This window comes from Thamnophis elegans, chromosome 1 (genome assembly GCF_009769535.1).
Source record: "Thamnophis elegans isolate rThaEle1 chromosome 1, rThaEle1.pri, whole genome shotgun sequence".
Lineage (NCBI taxonomy): Eukaryota > Metazoa > Chordata > Lepidosauria > Squamata > Colubridae > Thamnophis > Thamnophis elegans.
The window spans coordinates 36,644,141-36,665,178 of NC_045541.1; the positions used below are offsets into that span (position 1 = coordinate 36,644,141).

General features: G+C 41.2%; 1 protein-coding gene across 6 annotated transcripts in view; it reads right to left on the bottom strand.

The window, feature by feature from the left end:
* The window catches only part of FMNL2 (formin like 2), a 226,486-nt gene that overhangs the window by 37,641 nt on the left and 167,807 nt on the right, over positions 1–21,038 (bottom strand). For all 6 annotated transcript variants that reach the window (XM_032211397.1, XM_032211412.1, XM_032211419.1 and 3 more), the window contains exons 10-11: positions 11,634–11,708; positions 8,722–8,832 (exon numbers count right to left, since the gene is read on the bottom strand). In XM_032211397.1, the coding sequence (XP_032067288.1) occupies positions 8,722–8,832; positions 11,634–11,708 (186 nt within the window). The remainder of the gene's footprint in view (positions 1–8,721; positions 8,833–11,633; positions 11,709–21,038) is intronic.

Below are 21,038 nucleotides of genomic sequence, written 5' to 3' on the forward strand. Positions count from 1 at the left end.
CCTTAGCTCCTCAGGTTGAAGGTTGAAGGCCGCCATGCGTTTCAGATATATACGCAGGGCCCTTCTTATGTCCAGGTGGTGCCAGGACTTTTCCCTTCCTCTGGAGGAGTTCGGACAGGAGTCCGGGAAAACTATCTCCTGAGCCCTATGGAAGGGAGAGTTGATCTTGGGCATAAAGGCAGGAGCAAGTCTGAGGACAACCCGGTTGTTGTGGAAGGAACAAAGATCTGCCCTGCTGGAAAGAGCATTAAGCTCGGACACCCTCCTGGCCGAGGTGATTGCTACCAGGAAGACCACCTTGAGGGTCAGGAAGTGTAGGCTCACCTCACTCAGGGGCTCGAAAGGCACCTCCAGCAGTGCCTGGAGCACCATGGGGAGGTTCCAGGTGGGAAAGCGGTGGACTGCTGGTGGCCAAAGGTTTGCTGCCCCTCTGAGGAATCGCCTTATGACAGGGTGCTGGGACAAGGATCGGGAGCCTACCCACCCCCAAAACTGTGGCTAAGGCTGGGACCTGCCTCCTGAGGGTATTGTGGGCCAACCCCTTCTCTAGGCCGTTCTGAAGGAAGTCCAGTACCTGAGGCATGGAGGGCGAGATCGGGTTTATCCCTGCAGCCTGGCACCAGATCGCAAAGGCAGCCCAGGACACGTTGTAGATGCGAGTGGTGGAACCCCTTCTGGAAGCCTCAATGGTCCTGATGACCCTGGCGGAGAAATAGGCTTCCCTTAGCTGCTCCCACTCAAGCGCCAGGCGGTCAGATGGAGCCACTCTGGATCTGGGTGTTCCAGAGTCCCCTGGCGCAGAGCCACCTCCCCTGTGGGATTCTCCAGTGGGGAAGCTTCGACATGTCCACCAGTCTGCGAACCAGGGGCGATGGGGCCAATAGGGGGCCACTAGGACAACCTCTGCCCTCTTTACTACTATCTTCCTCAGGAAGTTTTCGAATCGAAGGGAGAGTCAGGAAAGAGGTGAGCCGAGGTGGTGCAGTGGTTAAATGCAGCACTGCAGGCTACTTCAGCTGACTGCAGTTCTGCAGTTCAGCTATTCAAATCTCACCGGCTCAGGGTTGACTCAGCCTTCCATCCTTCCGAGGTGGGTAAAATGAGGACCTGGATTGTTGGGGGCAATATGCTGACTCTGTAAACCGCTTAGAGAGGGCTGAAAGTCCTATGAAGTGGTATATAAGTCTAACTGCTATTGCTATTGCTAAAGTACTCCTTCTGGGCCAAAGACTGAGGTTACTCTGGGAGAGTCAGGAGGAGGAGCAGAGGTGTGGCCTCAAGATTTACCTCAGTCTCCAGGCAAATGGGCCGTGTTAATACCCAGCTGTGACTCCTCCCATGCCCCACTTCGGAGACACATCATGTTCCTAAAATTCAAGGCACTATATTTATAGAGAACATTAAGGTTTTGGAAGATAGGAATTTTGGAGAGATTTTTATAAAAAGTGAAAGATTGATCTATACTTCAGAGAAATGACCAATAATTTTTACTGGAGAACTAACAACATCCTATGAAATACAAAAAGGAAAAAACAGGGTTGCCCAATTCTCCTCTGTAGTTAATTTTGGTTCTTCATATGCTGATTAGCAATACAAGAATAAGATGAAAGCTTTGTGAGAGAAAGGGTTTAAAATTAAACTTTTAAGTTAAGGGCTTTTGCAGACGATTTGGTATTGGTTCTGCAAGATCCCTTAAAAGGAATTGAAATATTAATGGCCAAATTAAAATAATTTGGCCAAAAAAGTTCTCATGCAGAAACTTCACACCAGAAACAAGATACTATATAACATATTCTTGTCATAGCAGGTGGCAGTGCTTCTAATGATTTTATATAATGGGGGGGGGGGGGAGAGAAAACACAGCAAGAGCAGCTGACCTCTTAAGCAACAAAACTTAGTTTTTCCTTCATGTTACAAGTTCCTATGAATGGATACAACAGGATAAGAAATATAAGAGCCATTTCAGATGTAGAAACAGCATATATAAAAGCTTAAATGTGGACATTATCAGCTAATTCCTAACAGGTATAAGAGAAAATCTTTGAGCTGTATCCAATTGTGCATCTGCTTACAATTTCCTATTGCCCCTCCAAAGGATCATTTGGAGCAAACCTGGGAGATGTGGGAAGTAGTGGGGAGAAAATGAAGAAAAGTTTTATTTCTCCCCAACTTGTAGTCTAACAAAAAGTTTGACCAATCAAATAAATAGTAATGCCAGAAGTACCATAAATAATCTGTCACAAGTTTTTTTTTTTTTTAAAAAAAGATGTGGATCTGAAAATTGATTGCCAAGTATGAATTGGGTTTCCTTTGCTCACTGGCAGACTAACTTACAGTTTTGATTTAATCTGCTGTCAGGCTTCCAGTTATTCTAGAAATATAATTTCTAGAATTATATTCTAGAGGTGGTGCAGTCGTTTGGGTGCAGTACTGCAGGCCACTTCAGCTGACTGCTATCTGCAGTTCGGCGGTTCAAATCTCACCGGCTCAAGGTTGACTCAGCCTTCCATCCTTCCGAGGTGGGTGAAATGAGGACCCGGGTTGTTGTTGGGGGCGATATTCTGACTCTGTAAACCGCTTAGAGAGGGCTGAAAGCCCTATGAAGCGGTATATAAGTCTAACTGCTATTGCTATTGCTATAATTCCATGGTAGCTCTTGAGGGGAGGAAGGAGGGTAAAAACAGTTTGCTTATCTGCAAATATGCATTCCCATGTTAGGAAGTTCCTGTATGCCTGCCCAAGCCAAAGTAGAACAGTTACAGCTGAATTGTTTCGGATGGATACCCAAAGTAGAGGAGGTTCTTTCTTCAGTGGGCATGCTCCAAAGCAGGGGTCTCCAACCTTGGCAACTTTAAGTGGACTTCAACTCCCAGAATTTCTCAGACAGCTGCTCCAAAGTATTCCCATTACTACTATAGAATTAATGATGTTACTTAGTTTGAGTAACAAAACATCTGCAAGAAAGGACCAAGGACCACTCATTTCAACCCTGAGCTACAAATATCCTTCTTTATGCATAACATAACATATGCATGACAATGGACATAATCATCTAGGATTTTGTATATATTCAGGGAAGGAAACTATGTTATAGTTGATGACTGCCTGAATCTTTGCCTCGGAAGAAAGTACATTGATGCCCCGAGACATATCTGATTGGGACCATGTTCTTGGGAGAGTTACAATCAGCTCCCCAGATGTATTCATACAGAGCAATTGGAGAAAAGAAAAACATTAGCTTAGATTGTAGATTGATCCCATCATCTTAGACTGTATTTGGGATGGCAATTTGCATTACTCCTATTAGCCATGATTGTCACGGCAAATAGGTACCCTAGGAGCTACTGAGTGGTATTTTCTGCTGGACATGGCAACATCTAGAGATATGCCCAAATTACTTGAAATAATGCCACAACCTCAATAGTCTTGTCCTAAAGAAGGAATGCTGGTGCCTGCACTGAATCTAAGAGTCTTGAAATGATCTGGGAAGGTAAGATTGTCCCAAGTTCACAGGCAGAAAAGGTAATTATATCCTTGACTTCACATGTTATCAATGAACCAATTGATAGAAGGCAAGAAAAAATGCATATATCTAAACCATAAATATTAAGCTAGAACCACAAAGACTAGACTTGAAAAGGACTCAAAGAAACACCAACAAAATAAAGGAAAGGAAATTTCTGATGATTTGGCAGATGGTTTATAGAACTGCAGGCACCCCAAAGCTCCTACCAACAGAACTGGTCCCCATAGGTGAGCAGGGCATAAATAAGACTTGTATTGGCACTTTATGGAAATACCACAGCCAAATAAAATCCTTGAATTTCCAAAAATGCACATAGTAGCAGCTCATTTTAATGAAAGGCATAACAAAAAGAACAGCAAACCGTACTAATTCATCAGAAACAGGTTGACTGAAGCAAATGTCCAGGAAGGGGGAAAAAGATGTAGGAACATTCTTTCAGCCACATTTAGGGGAGAAGTTTGTCTGAGTTCACAATGTATAATATAGCTACAGATTGTCACAAAGAAAACTACAGAATTGTGGAGAAACATCTAATGTATGGGGCACAGAGAACATCATGAAAACAGATTATCATCTGGTCTCTTAGATAGGTCTTTATTCTGCCAAAGTCTTACACCAGCTTAAATTCCTTGCACAACAATTTTATTTATTTGTCAGATATGTATCCTGCTATTTTTCCAAAAACTGAAGGCAGCTTACATGGTTATGACTCTATAATACTGTTCCTCAGAACCCAATTTCTCAAATCCTGTTTCTGGCAAGATGAAAAAGGAAATAACTAATAGTATGAATCATATATTACACAATGGAATATTTTTCTCTTTGGACTATAGACTTGACATTGTGAATGGTGTATCTTAATCATTCACAAGCCATGTCTGAAAATCAAAGGTCAAGCTGTCTTAAAGTAGTTTTCTGTGACAAAATAATTCACCAAATGAAATGTTTAGATAAACTATGCAAACTTTCTATTATGAATCATTCACTTAAAACCATGTAGGTGTAAAATGGAGATCCAGATCAAAATCCACATTCTTTAAAGAAACAAAAAGAAGGATTTGCCAATCCTTCTCTAGGCTGCAGTTCAGAAGTACAACACATACTTTTTCTAGAGAGGATCCCATTACCAGAAATAAATTACCAGCATGTACTAGAATGGCAGAATAACCTCATTTGAAATCCTGGTTAAGCCATTGTCAATTAATGCTCCCTATATGTTCCAACTCTGAAATTCCCAACCAGTATGCCAAAGTATATGCTATCAGAACATTTCACTTTAGCAGTTATGTCCCTGCAAATCTGGAGAGCACCAGATTGCAAATGACCTATATAAAGTATAGAATGATATGAGGGAAGTGATGTGGGGAGAGGAATGATGAATGACATAATGAGAAAGATCAATATATTCTACTTATGCTATATTAGGTGGCTTTCAAATGAATGAATGATCTTCTAAAATTATGTGTACCTCTTTTTTTTCCATCACAAGGCAAAATCCAGAAATGATATCCAAATAAAAAAAACGTAATTAAATGCATTCTCCTCTTTGAATAAAACAATCAATTTTAACCATTTCTGCTTTATCTCCCTTGCAGTGGAAATAATAGGTATTTCTATTTGCACTTACAAATCTTTATAAACTATCACCATTTATATTAACAAAATTCATTGTATTCTTTCAAATTCTTTAACCTTAAAGGTAAAAAAGGTGTTTTAATTATAAAACACTAAACTTTTCTTTAAAAACATTTCTAAAATCAAAACTTTCTAATACAGGTGAAACTTGAAAAATTAGAATATCGTGCAAAAGTTCATTTATTTCAGTAATGCAACTTAAAAAGGTGAAACTAATATATGAGATAGACTCATCACATGCAAAGCAAGATCAGTAAAACAAGGATTGTACATAGAACAACATCAGACCTCTGAAAAGTATAAGCATGCATATGTACTCAGTTCTTGGTTTGGGCCCCTTTTGCAGCAATTACTGCCTCAATGCGGCGTGGCATGGAAGCTATCAGCCTGTGGCACTGCTGAGGTGTTATGGAAGACCAGGATGCTTCAATAGTGGCTTCAGCTCTTCTGCATTGTTCGATCTCATGTCTCTCATCTTTCTCTTGGCAATGCCCCACAGATTCTCTATGGGGTTCAGGTCAGGCAAGTTTGCTGGCCAATCAAGCACAGTAATCCCATGATCATTGAACCAGGTTTTGGTGCTTTTAGGAGTGTGGGCAGGTGCCAAGTCCTGCTGGAAAATGAAGTCAGCATCCCCATAAAGCTCGTCTACAGAAGGAAGCATGAAGTGCTCCGAAATCTCCTGGTAGACGCTGCATTGACCCTGGACTTAATGAAGCAGAGTAGACTAATGCCAGCAAATGACATGGCTCCTCAAATCAACATAGACTGTGGAAACGTCACACTGGACTTCAAGCATTTTGCAGTGTGTGCCTCTCCATTCTTTCTCCATACTCTGGGTCCTTGGTTTCCAAATGAGATGCAAAAGTTGCTCTCATCAGAAAAGAGGACTTCGGGTCCCCTGAGCCACAGACCAGGTCTGTTTTTTTTTAGTCCAGGTAAGACGCTTCTGACGTTGTTTGTTATTCAGGAGCGGCTTGACAAGAAGAATACGACATTTGAAGCCCATGTCCAGGATCCGTCTGTGTGTGGTGGCTCTTGATGCACTGCCTCAGTCCACTTCTTGTGAAAGTCCCCAACACTTTTGAATGGCCTTTCCCTGACAATCCTCCCCAGGTTGTGGTCATCCCTGCTGCTTGTGCACCTTTTTCTTCTACACTTTTCCCTTCCACATAACTTTCTATTAATGTGCTTTGATATAGCACTTTGGGAACATCCAACCTTTTGAGGCTTTCCCTCCTTATGGAGGGTGTCAATGATGGTTTTCTGCACAAGTGTCAGGTCAGCAATCTTTCCCATGATTGTGATTCCTACTGAATCAGACTGAGAGACCATTTAAAGGCTCAGGAACCCTTTGCAGGTGTTATGGCTTAATTAGCTGATTAGAGTGGGAAACTTTGAGCCTAGAATACTGCACCTTTTCACAATATTCTAATTTTCTGAGATTGTGGATTTGGGGTTTTCATGAGCTGTAAGCCATAATCATCACAATTATGACAAATCACGGCTTGAACTATCTTGCTTTGCATGTAATGAGTCTATCTCATATATTAATTTCACCTTTTAAGTTGCATTACTGAAATAAATGAACTTTTGCACGATATTCTATTTCTCGAGTTTCACCTGTATATCTTTTAAAAAAAATCTTTCTGTTAACATACATACTTCAAAGTTCAGATCACTCAGTTAGATCACTCCCTCCAAGTTACCCTCATAGAATATTTTTTTTCTTCTTGTATACATCCTTTTAAAAACTCTAAACTTTTAAAAAACTTTTTATCAGTTTGACATTTGCAATTGAAAGAAAATCTTAATCTAAAGTTTGAAAATGTATTTTTCCTTTATATGTAATGCTTAAGTAATTCCTAAAGTTTATATTGAAAATATATTTGAGAGTTTCTGTGTTGAGAACATTATGAATACCTGTTGACTGCAGTTTTTCAGTCACATCTATGTCATATTTGCCTATTGCTATTATGATTGCCTCTAAATCAGGGGTGAAATTCAACCAGTTCTATCCAGTTCAGGCGAACCAATAGCGCCAGTGGCAGGAGGCTCCGCCCACCCATCAGGACGTCATGACTTCCTGTTTTTGACGCTATGTGCATGTGCGAAGGTGGCATGTGTGGGCGAAGCGCGTGCATGCATGCGCTCACATTTGCAAAACGGTAACAAAGGTAAGTGGATTTCACGCTTGCTCTAAACATTGCTCCCAAGGAGGCAGTTATCAACTGAGTTTTGTAGCTCAACAATAGGGACAACAATGAATGAAATGCTCAGAGAACAATGACTGAGCATGTTCTAATAATTCTTTCTGGGAAAAAAGGATCAGCAGAAGAAGCATAGGGAACTACTAGTACTCTTGAAATGTAGCCAACTGTATCAGCAGCAATCAGCAAATAGGATATGCACGTAATACAAAGTTCCCTACAACACAAGTGTGTGCAACATATGGTTTCATTCACTTCTCTTGGCACTGTAAATGGGTGGCGAGTCACTTCCTTATAAAATGCACAGACCCACTTTGCAAGTTCATAGATAAACTAAAATCACTGAGCATTGAACACATGAAAAACAGCCACAGTTACCCAGATCCATAGACATGAAGAAGTATCACAGCATCAATGAGAAAGGAACAGTGAAAACAAGGAGTCCATGAAGATGATTTTTGCAGAAGGATTTTTGTCCACTATTGTAACTGCTTTTGAACAGCAATATTTTTTTTAAAAAAAAGCTGCTTAAACAAGCATCTGATAAAATATAATTCTGCACAAGGGTGCATCCTAGAGCAGTAAAAGGCTAACCTTTTATGTCACCACGTGCCAACCTGTGTGCTGGAAATGGCAAGCAAAACCGCCCTGCATGACCTTGCTGGCCTTCATGTGCGCAGAAGTGCCGAAACCCGGAAGAGCAGGATTCTGGCATGCATGTGCGCACCAGCACCCAAACTTCCAGTTTTTGGCATAGATGCATGCCCGACGAACAGCTGGCCATCACACATGTGTTTGAGGGAAACACGGAAGTTTGGATGCCGGCACAGACATGCACATCGAAACTCTGCTCTTCCTGGTTTCGACTGTTCAAAGTTACAATGGCACTGAAAAAAGTGACTTAAGACCATTTTCACAGTTACGACCTTTGCAGGCAATTGATTCATATTTATGGCCACTGCTGTGTCTCAGGGTCATGCGATCACCTTTTGTGATCTTCTGACAAACAAAGTCAATAAATGGGGAAGCCAGATTCACTTAACAACTGGGTTACTAACTTATCAACTGCAGTGATTCACTTAACAACTGTGGCAAGAAAGGTCATAAAATGGGGCAAAACTCACTTAAGAAGTATCTCACTTAACAATAGAAATTTTGGGCTCACTTGTAGTTGTAAGCCGAGGATTACCTGTAATAATGTAAAAACAAAAGGCCTCCTTGTGGTTCTTTTTAATATGGGAAATGCCAATTCTTTCTCTGTATCATCAGATCCAAGTGCAACCCATCTCAAATATTATAATAGATCCCATTTCTAGAAGACACTGATAATTTAAAGTAGGGTATACTTACATCCAGATATTCATCAAGGCCTAGTTTTGTAAATTCATATTGGAGATGAACTCTGAAATTCATATCTTCCACTGAATGTACTACTATGTTGATGAACTGCATGCAGGCCACCTGCCAGAGAAAAGAATGGTCAGAATAACCTGTCCCACATATTTTTTGGATCTTACCACAGTTCCAAGTTTACATCTAACAAGTTAGGCAAAGATAGAGAGAAGAAAAATTATACAAATACAGTTAAAGAACCTTTGCAGAAATTACATTTATCTAGGCCAGGGGTCGGATCCGGCCCATGGGGTACTTAGATCTGGTCTGTGTGCTACCCTGCAAACAGTGAAGGACTCTGCCAGTGAAAACAGAGCAGAGGTCTGCAGGAGGATGTTGTGACCAAAACAAGCATCCTCCTGAGCGCCATTTTCACTGGCAGAGGGCTGCAGGAGGCCACTGCAGCTGAAAACAGAGCCTTGCGGGCGGGGGGATGCGAGCTTTCACTGACAGAGAGCTGCAGGAGACTGTTGTGGCTCTGCACCGCCATCCAGAGGTCCTCCGCATGGCCTGAGAGGAACGGTGAGGTTCTCTGGTGGACAAGGGTTGGGCACTTTCCCTGGTCTCGCCTTCCTCTGCTGGAGACAATAGATCCCCCAATGGATTCTCCCCAGCCCCGCCCGAGCCACCACAGGTGCCCCCAACATGAATGACGTCGAACTGGCCGTGCCTATCCCAGCCATGCCCCCCCTGGCCTCCCCAAGATCAAACACAACCCTGATGCATCCCTCAATGAAATCGAATTTGACACCCCTGATCTAGGCTGTGCCAGGATCCAGATTCCAAGCTATCTGATTCTATAAAAAGACTTGTTTAGTTTATAAGGGCTTTCTGAGAAGTGCTATGCACAATCCATTTGCTTTCCAAATGATATTTTGCTCTTCCAGTTGGAATTACCATAGGGCTCTAATTCCAAGTGGGAAAGTGGATTCCCGAGCAAAGGCGAATTCAATATATTGAAACCAATTCAATATGTCCCATGGAGATGTAATCAACAGGACCTTCTCCTAGGAAGTGAGTACAGAACTGCAACAACCTTGTTGATGTCCATTAATAGTTACATTTTACCATGTACAAGGGGAACACCGTTAATTCTGCAGTAACACTGAACAAATGATAACTATAATATTCATAGGAATAATTCAAAGTTCTAAACCTCAGAAACTTCGACCTAAATATGTTCAGTTAAGTTAAGACAGCAGTGTCCAAAACAAAATAAAGAAGCATAGCCCTGAGGCAAAAAAAAAAAAATCACTGAAGAAAGTTTTTCTTCTTCTCTAATGATAGGACAGCCGTAGAGAAGAATGGAAATGAGATATGACAGAATAATTCAAAATTTTCTGTTACTTTTCCTGATGCAGTAGGCAATGACAGATCTTTAAACTTCCTATCATCAAAGCTCCCATTTCACTTTGCAAGCTCTGGCTGCCAAGCTGAAACCTGACTTAATACAAACCACTACAGCAAAAAAATAATGATCTTGATCAAGTAAGTAGCTACTCTGAGGAGGGGAGGGGGACAGACAAATCCAGATCTCCACACTAATCATACACCTCAGTAAGAAATAGGAGCCGTTGACTACTGAAGCAAAGTATCTGGAGTGTTTTAAAAGCACCCCTAGCTCACTGGCTTGACAAGAACAGCTTGGTCTCTTCAAAACCTCCTTCTGTTCTTTGTATCAGGAAAGGAGCTGCCCAGGATTCATGTCTGGCTAAAAACAGTTTAAAGAGATCATTTCACTGACATAACGCCCTAATTGCATCTTTGCAATATGAAAGAACCCCCAGCAAAAATTAGAAACTAAAATGGTTACATAATGAAAGTGGATTCAGGAGATCATCGCACAAAGTTCCTGATTCTTCTGGCATACAGCATGTTTGCTTCATACATCCACATGAATTTAGTATCCAAGCATGTGCCATTAATTCTCAACTACACCTTCCACAAAACTGCATTTTATCATTGCAAGGAAGGGAAAATGAAATTGATAAAGCAATCAAAAGATGCAAATGGTAACTTAAACCCAAGATACCAGTTTCCTTCTTCTTCATGTTGTAAAAATGTATCTCAATGGTAGTTTAAAGCATGTCTTTACTTTGCAAATAATAGCATAATGTGCTACTCTAAAGAATGCCAGGATTTTACTCCTTTTTCTGTTTTTGGTACTACACTGCTGAGAGAAGTATAACCATTTGTTTGAAATGCCATAGGTCTAAAGCAGGAGGTTGGACTAGAAGGCCTCCAAGTTCCCTTCCAACTATTCTCTTCTCTCCATTTCTAATTTCTTTGCTCCCAATTTTCAAACAACTATTACAGGGAACATCCCAGTAGACTACTAAATAAGTTATGAAGTTTAATCCAATACTAATGGATAATGTCAAGTCTCCTTCAAGTTGATTTTTACTTTTGTTGACTTCATGGACTTGTCCATATAATTTTCTTAGCAGAATTATTCTTCTAGGATGTTGTTTGTCTTTCCAATCTAGTTTACAATCCTGCTATTCCCTTGAGGCCTCCCCTCCAAGGGTTAACACCACAGTAGTGCTTAGCTTCTTTGTTCAGAAAAGGTTGGCTGGATGCTTGGCTGAAGAAAGACAAATATTCGCATGCTTAATACTTCTTGAAGTGTGACAGAAGAACATTCATTTTCATTCTTCTATTCCAAGCGCACTTTCTTCCCCTTCCCCTGTTTTTTAGGCCTATAGCTCCATTGATAGCAAGAGTTCATAAATTCTACTAAAATCCAATTGTGCATTAGAATTTTGTTCCTCGCGCTCCAAAAGAGAACTTGATAATCTGGGGATGAGATGGGAACATGAAAGCTGAGGTCTGACATCACATTTGTAAGTAAAATATATGCACACACTTACCATGAAATCTATATTATTATCTTCATTTCGAAAATGTTCCATCAACTTCTCAAACCGCTGTTTTTCCCCACACACCTGGAGAGAAAGTGCAGGGTGGCTCTATTATGTATCAGTTTATTAGGAAACATGCTATAACATCATCAAGCCATCTTAACACAGAAATATACAGAATTAGAGGGAATGTTGCCCATGACAAATAGATATTGACAACTGGTTCATCCATTAAGGCTAGGAAGACTTAGCAATAAGAGGAAACCAAGCCACCAAAGAACACGGTGGCTGGACACCATCAAAGCTGACAGCAGCCAGAGCAGAAAAACTCAAATAAGTAGTGCAAGATCGGAAGATGTGGAGCGGACTGAATGGATAACATCATCATCATCATCATCATCAAACTACTACCAAAAGGAAAAGCCTTCAATTCACATACTCCTCCTTCAAAATTAGTAATACTTTTTACTTAATCCATACTTATTTGGATTAACTTTAAATCAAAGGGAGAAACAAAATATCATTTGCAAATGTTGACCATGTTACAAGAGAACATAAGGAGTTATCATCTAAAAATGCAATTTCAGACCAATGGCTTTAAACATCCCAAATGGGAAATTTTGTCAAAACATTCTCAAGTGTATGGTGTGTAACCCTTTCAGAAACCAGTATTTATTTATTTAGTTATTTACTTACTTACTTACTTCAATTTAGATGCTGCTCCAATCATACTGACTTTGACAAGCCCATACACAAGACAAAAAACAAAACAAAAACAGGGAAATAATCCAATAACAATGGTGACTCTCAATCTAATAGGCTACTTTTGTGCGCCTCTGTATGTTTTTAAGAAACAAAAAGCAGGCAAGCAAACATCTGCTTACATGGTACATCCAAATGCGTAGACAGAAAGCAGCTGTTCACATATACAGTAAGTTTTGCATCCCAAAATAAGCTTCCAGGCTGATATACTGTATCCACTCATATCCCCTTGTCATATGGAAGAGATGAGAAACTTTGGTGTCCATCTTCAACTACTTATAATAGAGCATGGGGAGTGGGGAGGGGGCAGTAGCAGCGAAATGGTGGGTGTGACCAGACAACTGAACCCCACCCCATTTTATGTCTCTTGTAAGTCTCATCCAATGCCCCCCGTAGTGTTGTTTTTTTAAATTGCCTAGTTGGGCCTTCCATGCTCATGTTGTTGACTTCCCCTGATTCATTTTTAGAGTTTTTTTTTAAAGAGATTATAGATTTTAATGTTAGAGTTCATTTTAACTGCACATACTTAGGAAACCATTCTTAACCCTGGCTTTAACAAATGTATTATTTCATCAATTGGTAAATGAAATAGGAGAAAAAAGAAAATTGACCATTTTTCCACTAAAATCAAGTTTCCAGGGATAAGTTACCTATTGTTCTTATTAGACTCCAGAATTAAGCATGAAATAATTTGTTTGTCCCAAAATAATTGGATTATCATGTCTTACAGCTTCTAGAAATCATTATATGCATATTTAATGATCAGACGGACCTGTAACCTAAAACACAGCATTTTTCTTCCTTCGGTTTGTTTGTTTGTTTATGCAGTTGTATATATTTTGACATGAATTTAAGCACACTAAATTGAGAGCAAAATTTCAATACAGGTTCCTTTTTAGTAAATGTGTTTGGAATAAGAATGTTTTTTTTAAATTAACAAACATGTAAAATAGACACACACACACAAAAATTAGACGTACACCACATTTATACAATACAGTACGAACAGGAACTTCCTGTTTTTTATAATAGCAATCATCAATCGATACTGCTCACCTTATATTATTTCCCCTTCTATTGTATTTCATTTAGATTTCACCATTCTTAACTCTCTTATTTTACTCATAACTATTATTTTTTAGTTTTGTTATATTCTTTCATTGATTTTTGTTTCTTTCTCCATCTATCTATACCATTTATCCCATATCTGGTAGAATTCTGATTCTTCCTTTCCCTGGATTTCTTTAGTTAGTTTATCCATTTCAGCACAGTCCATAATCTTTCTTATTATTTCATCTTCATTTGGGATTAATTTGTTTTTCCATTTCTGTGCAAAGGCAATCCTTGCCGCTGTAAGTATATGTAGTATTAAATACTGGATTTCTTTTTTGTATTTCACCGACATAATTCCTAATAAAAAAAACTTCAGGTTTCCATTCTATTTTAACCCCTGTTATTGCCTCCAGCCAATTTTTGATCCTTTTCCAAAAAAAATTTGGAAAAGTTTTTTCACAGGTCCACCATAAATGGTAGTATGTTCCATGTTGATTCGCATTTCAAGCATTTTGGGGAGGTATTTGTTGAAATTTTAGCTAACCTTGATGGTGCCAGGTGCCATCTGTAAATCATTTTGTACTGGTTTTCCTTGTATGGAGCTGATAGTGTCATTTTTAAATTTATGAAATAAGAATGTTAATGAAAACAGAATTACAATTGCCTTTTTATATATGGCACATATTTTCAATAAGTTCTTTTTCACAAGAGATATAGAGAGGCCAACATGCAGCTGCCAAAAAGTATCAAAAAGGGTAATAATACCTGGTCTATATTGCATTTATACTTGAGAAAAACAACTGTTGTGATTGTTAAGTGTGCTGAATGATATAGAATGAGATTTTGTGTGAATGCGGCAATCTGATCCTGAAATTTGAAATACTTGGAACATGTGTATGTCATAAAGAAATTGGAGACTAAATGGGCAGCCATGCTCCAATCCTTTTCCCTAGCTATGACTAACCATACCTGAAGGTGGGGAAGAAATCCTGAGAACAATCAACATATGAAAGTGTGAAAATGATCCATTGTTAAATTGCTTATTTGAACATTAATATAGCACTTTCCTAAATATTTTCTCTCTCTCTCTCCTCTTCTGTATGGTGGTCACAATGATTCCTTTTTATTCTTAACATAATGGTCTGATGTAATCTGCCAATTTCACTCCAGGGCTGGGCTGTTTCGAGATAATGTTTCTTACAGATTGCCATGAAGTCCTGACAGTTCGTTAAGGCAACGAAAATCCAATTTTCTTGACATTTCTGCTTAGGCAAAGAGTAATTTACTAGGCTGAAAATATTTTCTGTTTTCATTTATTTAAAAAATAAATAAATTGGCCATATCATTTATAGATTGCAACTTCAGGAATTGGCTCAGGTCTTCTCTACTGGTTCTAAATCCTAAAATTCAATACCTACATTTAGTGATCCAAAAAGATAAAGGTCGTCAGCAGTAAATTCTTCTACTGAGTTACACTTCATAATTTGAATCTCTACTCATCTCTGTATCAATCCCAGATTCAGGAATATCCTCTCATGTTCTTAGGGAGACTCAAGAAGGAAAAACTAAGAGCTAGAACCCATCTGTCAAGGAGCTGATCTTCAGAAGCTTCCTATCACTGACTCAACAGCCTGGTGCTCCACGGTGTTAATGATGATTGAGTCACCTCTGACAATTTCAGTGTAATTTTCTTCCAAGCAGGTATATTGAGAATGGCAACCTCTTATCTATACCTTTACCTTATTTGAAGATAAGTAAAATGGGTTGATGGTCACCACAATTCCATGAAAAAAAGAAGTCCACTTCATGTGAAAAATACTCATCTAATTTATATCCTTGAACATTTTTACTTCACTTCCAACATAATGGCCAGAAATTGAAAGTTGATAAAGAAGCTAAACAGAGATGTTTATACAAAATAATGTACTAAAATACCCTTAACTGATACCTAATTCAATTACTGTCTTCACACATTCTACTTAACCACAGAGGCTGGTTAGTTGGCTTATACTTGACCACAGATTCCTCAGTAATAAAGGTAGGAATCATCATTTATTTACAATTATGTTAACCAAATATAGAACAAACAATATTTTGGTCTGGAGTTAATCAGAAGATATAGACGTATCATAGCTTACTTTACATCAACTTTAGTAAGTAATCAAACTTTATTCTTGTGTTCAGGACTGAAAACAACTCAAGGAACAAAAATCCAAGATTAACAGGATTTATCAGGAAGAAAATACAAGTTGTAACACACAAAAAATTCCAGGAATATTTTTATATATAATAACTCCAGTGCAGCAAAACTGTTCTCCATTCTCTACTTTTTCTCTGCTGAGGAATGGAAAAATACTTGCCTGTTTTTGAATCTGTTAACCTTTTTGTAACTCTGAACCTTCCTACTTTTCTAGTTAGTTTAAATATACTTTTGTCTTTTATTTAGAATTATTTAATTAAAAAATTAAAATATGCTTATTATTTATAAAACTAGCCTGGCATGGATTACTGATGCTCTTAATTTGAAAAAAAGGGAAGCATTGGCTACACGCAGGTGTATTTGTGCTAACCAGTGATGGTAGAATTGTATCCAACATATTAGACCACCTGCAAGTAAAAGTCATAAGGGTTTTATTGGGGGGAAGGGAGGTTTCCATCAGGGAAAAATGTTTTATTAATGATATTTTATTTTTAAATAATCCAATTTTAAATGTCTGAATTAAATAATGTATAATAATAATATTTAGATTTTAGATTTTAGATTTTATTAATATTTGTAGGCCGCCCTTTTCCCTGAGGGGACTCAGGGCGGCTCACATAAAATCGGGGAAGGGGAATACAGACATTAAGATAAGACATATAATAAAATAGTAAACAACATACATTCATCATTCGGGAGGGGAACTATCCTTGTCCCCAGGCCTGACGGGCGAGCCAGTTCTTCAAGGCTGTGCGGAAGGCCTGGACGGTGGCGAGGGTGCGAATCTCTACGGGGAGCTCGTTCCAAAGGGTCGGGGCTACTACTGAGAAGGCCCTCCTCCTTGTAGTTGCCAGCCGACACTGGCTGGCCGATGGTATACGGAGGAGGCCTAATCTATGTGATCTTATTGGTCGCAGGGATGTAATTGGCAGAAGGCGGTCTCTCAAGTATCCAGATCCACTGCCATGTAGGGCTTTATGGGTGACTAATAGCACCTTGAAGCGCATCCGGAGATCGACAGGTAGCCAGCGTAGCTCGCGGAGGATAGGTGTTATGCGGGTGAACCGAGGTGCACCCACAATCACTCGCGCGGCCGCATTCTGTACTAGCTGAAGTCGCCGGATGCTCTTCAAGGGCAGCCCCATGTAGAGCACGTTGCAGTATTCCAGCCTAGAGGTCACAAGGGCCCGGGTGACTGTTGTGAGAGCCTCCCGATTCAGGTAGGGTCGCAACTGGCGCACCAGGCGAACCTGGGCGAATGCCCCCCTGGTCACAGCCATTAAATGGTGGTCAAACGATAGCTGTGAGTCCAGGAGGACTCCCAAGTTGCGAACCCTCTCTGAGGGGTGTAGAATTTGACCCCCCAGCCTGAGTGATGGAATATTGGTCGAATCTCTGGGAGGGAAACACAACAGCCACTCGGTCTTTTCTGGGTTGAGCACGAGCTTGTTAACCCTCATCCAGTCCATAACAGCTTCAAGGCCGCGGTTCATCACGTCTGCCGCTTCATTGAGTTGGCACGGGGCGGACAGATACAGTTGAGTATCGTCCGCATATTGATGGTATCTAATCCCGTGCCTGCGAATGATCTCACCCAGCGGTTTCATGTAGATGTTGAATAGTAGGGGGGATAAGACCGAGCCCTGAGGCACCCCATAAGTTAGGGGCCTAGGGGACGATCTCTGCCCCCCCACTAACACCGACTGCGACCTGTCCGAGAGGTAGGAGGAGAACCACCGCAACATGGCGCCTCCCACTCCCACCTCCCGCAGTCGTCGCAGAAGGATACCATGGTCGATGGTATCGAAAGCCGCTGAGAGGTCGAGGAGAACCAGGATGGAGGAATGTCCTCCATCTCTGGCCCTCCAGAGATCATCGGTCAATGCGACCAAAGCGGTTTCTGTGCTGTAACCGGGTCTGAAGCCTGACTGGAAGGGGTCTAGATAGTTTGCTTCCTCCAAGGACCGCTGGAGCTGGAAGGCCACCACCTTCTCAACAACCTTCCCCAGAAAGGGGAGGTTGGAGACTGGACGATAATTATTAAGGATAGCTGGATCCAAAGATGGCTTCTTCAGGAGGGGTCTCACCACCGCCGCTTTCAGTGCGGCGGGGAAGTTCCCCTCCCGAAGTGAGGCGGTGACAACCGCCTGGATCCAGCCTCGTGTCACCTCACTGCAGTTAGTAACTAACCATGAGGGACACGGATCCAGTACACAGGTGGAGGTACTTACAGCCCTCATGGCCTTGTCCACATCCCCGGGGGTAATGTCTTGAAACTCAACCCAGAGTTGTTCAAATTGATCCTCCTGTGCCTCGGCTGGAGCTGCAGGGGTGGAGTCCAAGTCCGACCGAAATCGAGCAATTTTGTCCGCTAAGAATTGGGCATACTCTTCGGCTCTGCCCTGCAAGGGTTCCCCCGCTTCCCTTTTGTTCAGTAGGGAGCGGGTTATCCTAAACAGGGCGGCCGGGCGGGACTCAGCGGACGCAACCAAGGTGGCTATATGGGATCTTTTTGCAGCCCTAAGTGCCCTGGTGTATTCCTTGGTGCAGGTGGTTACCATTGCTCGGTTCGCTTCGGACGTATCGGACCTCCAACGGTGCTCTAGGCATCTCCTCCGGCGCTTCATCTCCCGGAGTTCCTCGGTGAACCAAGGAGGTCTCCGGGATCCGCCGCCTCGGAGGGGCCGCAGTGGCGCAATCCGGTCGAGGGTCTCCGATGCTGCCGAGTGCCACGCAGCAACCAGAGTCTCCACCGGACTGTGGGCGAAAGTGTCAGGAATAACCCCAAGCTCTGTCTGGAACCTTGACGGTTCCATAAGACGCCTGGGGCGGAACCACCTGGTCGGTTCCTCCTCCCTACAGTGGGGGTTTGGTCTCCGAAAGTCGAGCCTCAGTAGGCAGTGGTCTGACCACGACAGGGGTATGATGTCGTTCCCCCTCAGACCTAGATCACAAATCCACTGCTCCGAGAGAAATACAAGGTCAAGCATGTGTCCCGCCGAATGGGTTGGGCCTCGAATTACTTGGGTCAAGCCCATGGCTGTCATGGAAGCCATGAACTCCTGCGCCCCCTCCGAGTTTTCACCGAGCGACGGCAAATTAAAGTCCCCCAGGACCATCAACCTAGGGAACTCAACTGCCAGCTCGGCTACCGACTCGAGGAGCGAGGGGAGGGCTGCTGCAACGCTGTTGGGAGGCAGGTACGTTAACAGCAGACCCACTTGACCCTTGAGGTCCAACTTTAACAGCAAAGACTCACACCCGACAATCTCCGGAGCAGGGACCCTACGAGGAACTAACGACTCTCGGATAACAGCGGCCACACCCCCACCCCTTCCCTGGGCTCTCGGCTGATGTAGCACCTGAAATCCTTCTGGGCACAGTTCTACAAGGGGGACTCCTCCCTCTGGGCCCAGCCAGGTTTCAGTAATACATGCCAGGTCTGCCCTCTCGTTTAAAATTAAGTCCCGGACGAGAGGAGCTTTATGTACAACAGACCTGGCATTTAGCGACAACAGCCTGAGACCAGGGTCCTGACTGCTTACGCCATCTGGTCTCGGAGTGGGACTCCTAGGGCCAGAAGGAGGGATCTCTGTAATGTAGCGAACCCTCCTTCCCCGGTAATGGCCTGCCCTAAAGTTATATTGTGGTTAGCAATATTATATGGGATTGAATATCATATTCACTAAAGAGATTTGCCATTGGAAGAAGAGTATTTTTATAATTTAAAAAAAATCAAAATCGAACTCATATAAGCCTAGACCTTCAGAAAAGAAAAAAAGAATATAACGTACTGTGAAGTTTCAGCAGGGTTGATTATGATGCTATAAAACAGAAGTGAACTCATGTCACAATATTTAAGATAACTGCAATATTTTTGTAATTTATTTATCTCAGGATGTTTTAAAGGGAGGATTAAATTAGATTAAACTACTGGAACCAGATCCAAATGTCTGCTTGACTTCCTGCCTATTCAGCTGTTCATAAATAAAAGTTAATAGGTCTTCATTTATCATTCTAATAAACTAAATACCTTCCCTGCTCTTTTGACGCTCTACGGATAATGATATTGGTGTGTAATAAATGCAATGCATTAAATCTGTGATAAGGGAGAACATATATTAATAGACACAAAATAGCAAACTTTTTTTCAGTGACAATATATTTAGATGATTTTCTGGGCCAGCTTTACTCCTGCAATAAATGTAAAGTTCTTCTTAAACATTTGTAGGACAACCAGATGTCTCCTCTCGAGAAACTCCTTTCTCTTCTGTTTCATCAATCTTATAATTTTCCATCGCATACACTGAAAAAAATGTCACTGGAGAAATGATCCTCCAGCACTCTATTCCTACCCTGCCATTGGGACAATGTGCTGGCTACAAAACCCAATTACTGAATTACTGTCCAATAGAGTAAGAAAGAAGAAATATTAGCATCTGCATGAATTTTGTTCACTACTGTTTATAGGCAGTCCTTGACATAGGACCATAAGACATAAGTCTGTCCATTACAGTTGGATGTGGTAGTTGTTTTTGGCAAAAAATGTTGTAAAATGTGGTCCCATGACCACAGGATGCTGCAAACAGCTGTAAATGCAGCCCTGTTGCCAAGTACCCAAAGTTCAGTCATGTGACTGCAGAGGGGGCGTGTCCAACCATCAGAACTTCGGAACCAGGTCCAAGTGGTTGGTCATATGGACACTAAATCACCTATCATAAACTCAAGGACTACCTGTGTTCTCTCAAGAAACAGAGGGATTTCCCAGTTCAGAGCCTTTCATTGGGTCAATCAAATAGCTGACTAGGAACTCTGAAAGCTGTAAGACGAACACATTGAGAAAGGCTGGCCAAAAGTACTTTCTTAGTATTTTATGAATAGGGAAACCAACATTTCATTGTTGAACAACTATTAATGTTCTGTTTTATTTCACTTTTAAAGATCTTTGTGATTTTGTTTTTCTTAGCATCATTTATTAGTTCCCTATAAACCAGGAGTGTCAAAATCATGTTATCACGGCGTCGACATATGACGTATCGGGACTTTTTTCCCCTTCGCTACACCAGGCATGGGTGGGGCCAGAGTGTGATGCATCTGGCCTGCAGGCTGCAAGTTTGACAGCTCCTCTATAAACAGTACAGTGAAGTTGCAGAATAATAAACCCTTAATTTGGAACTTCTATATGACAATTCCACAAAAATAAAATCATGATTCGGGTACACACTGTGGTCACCTACATAACTTTTCCCATGGTTTTTGCACCAATCATCTATGTTATCTTAAAAGTAAATAAATGCAGAAGTGGGAGATTAGGACTCTAGCTCTAAAATAGAAATTAGACAATATTCATAATAATGGCGTGTTCATCTGTTTCTACTCAGCAGTCCTGAATAATTTAA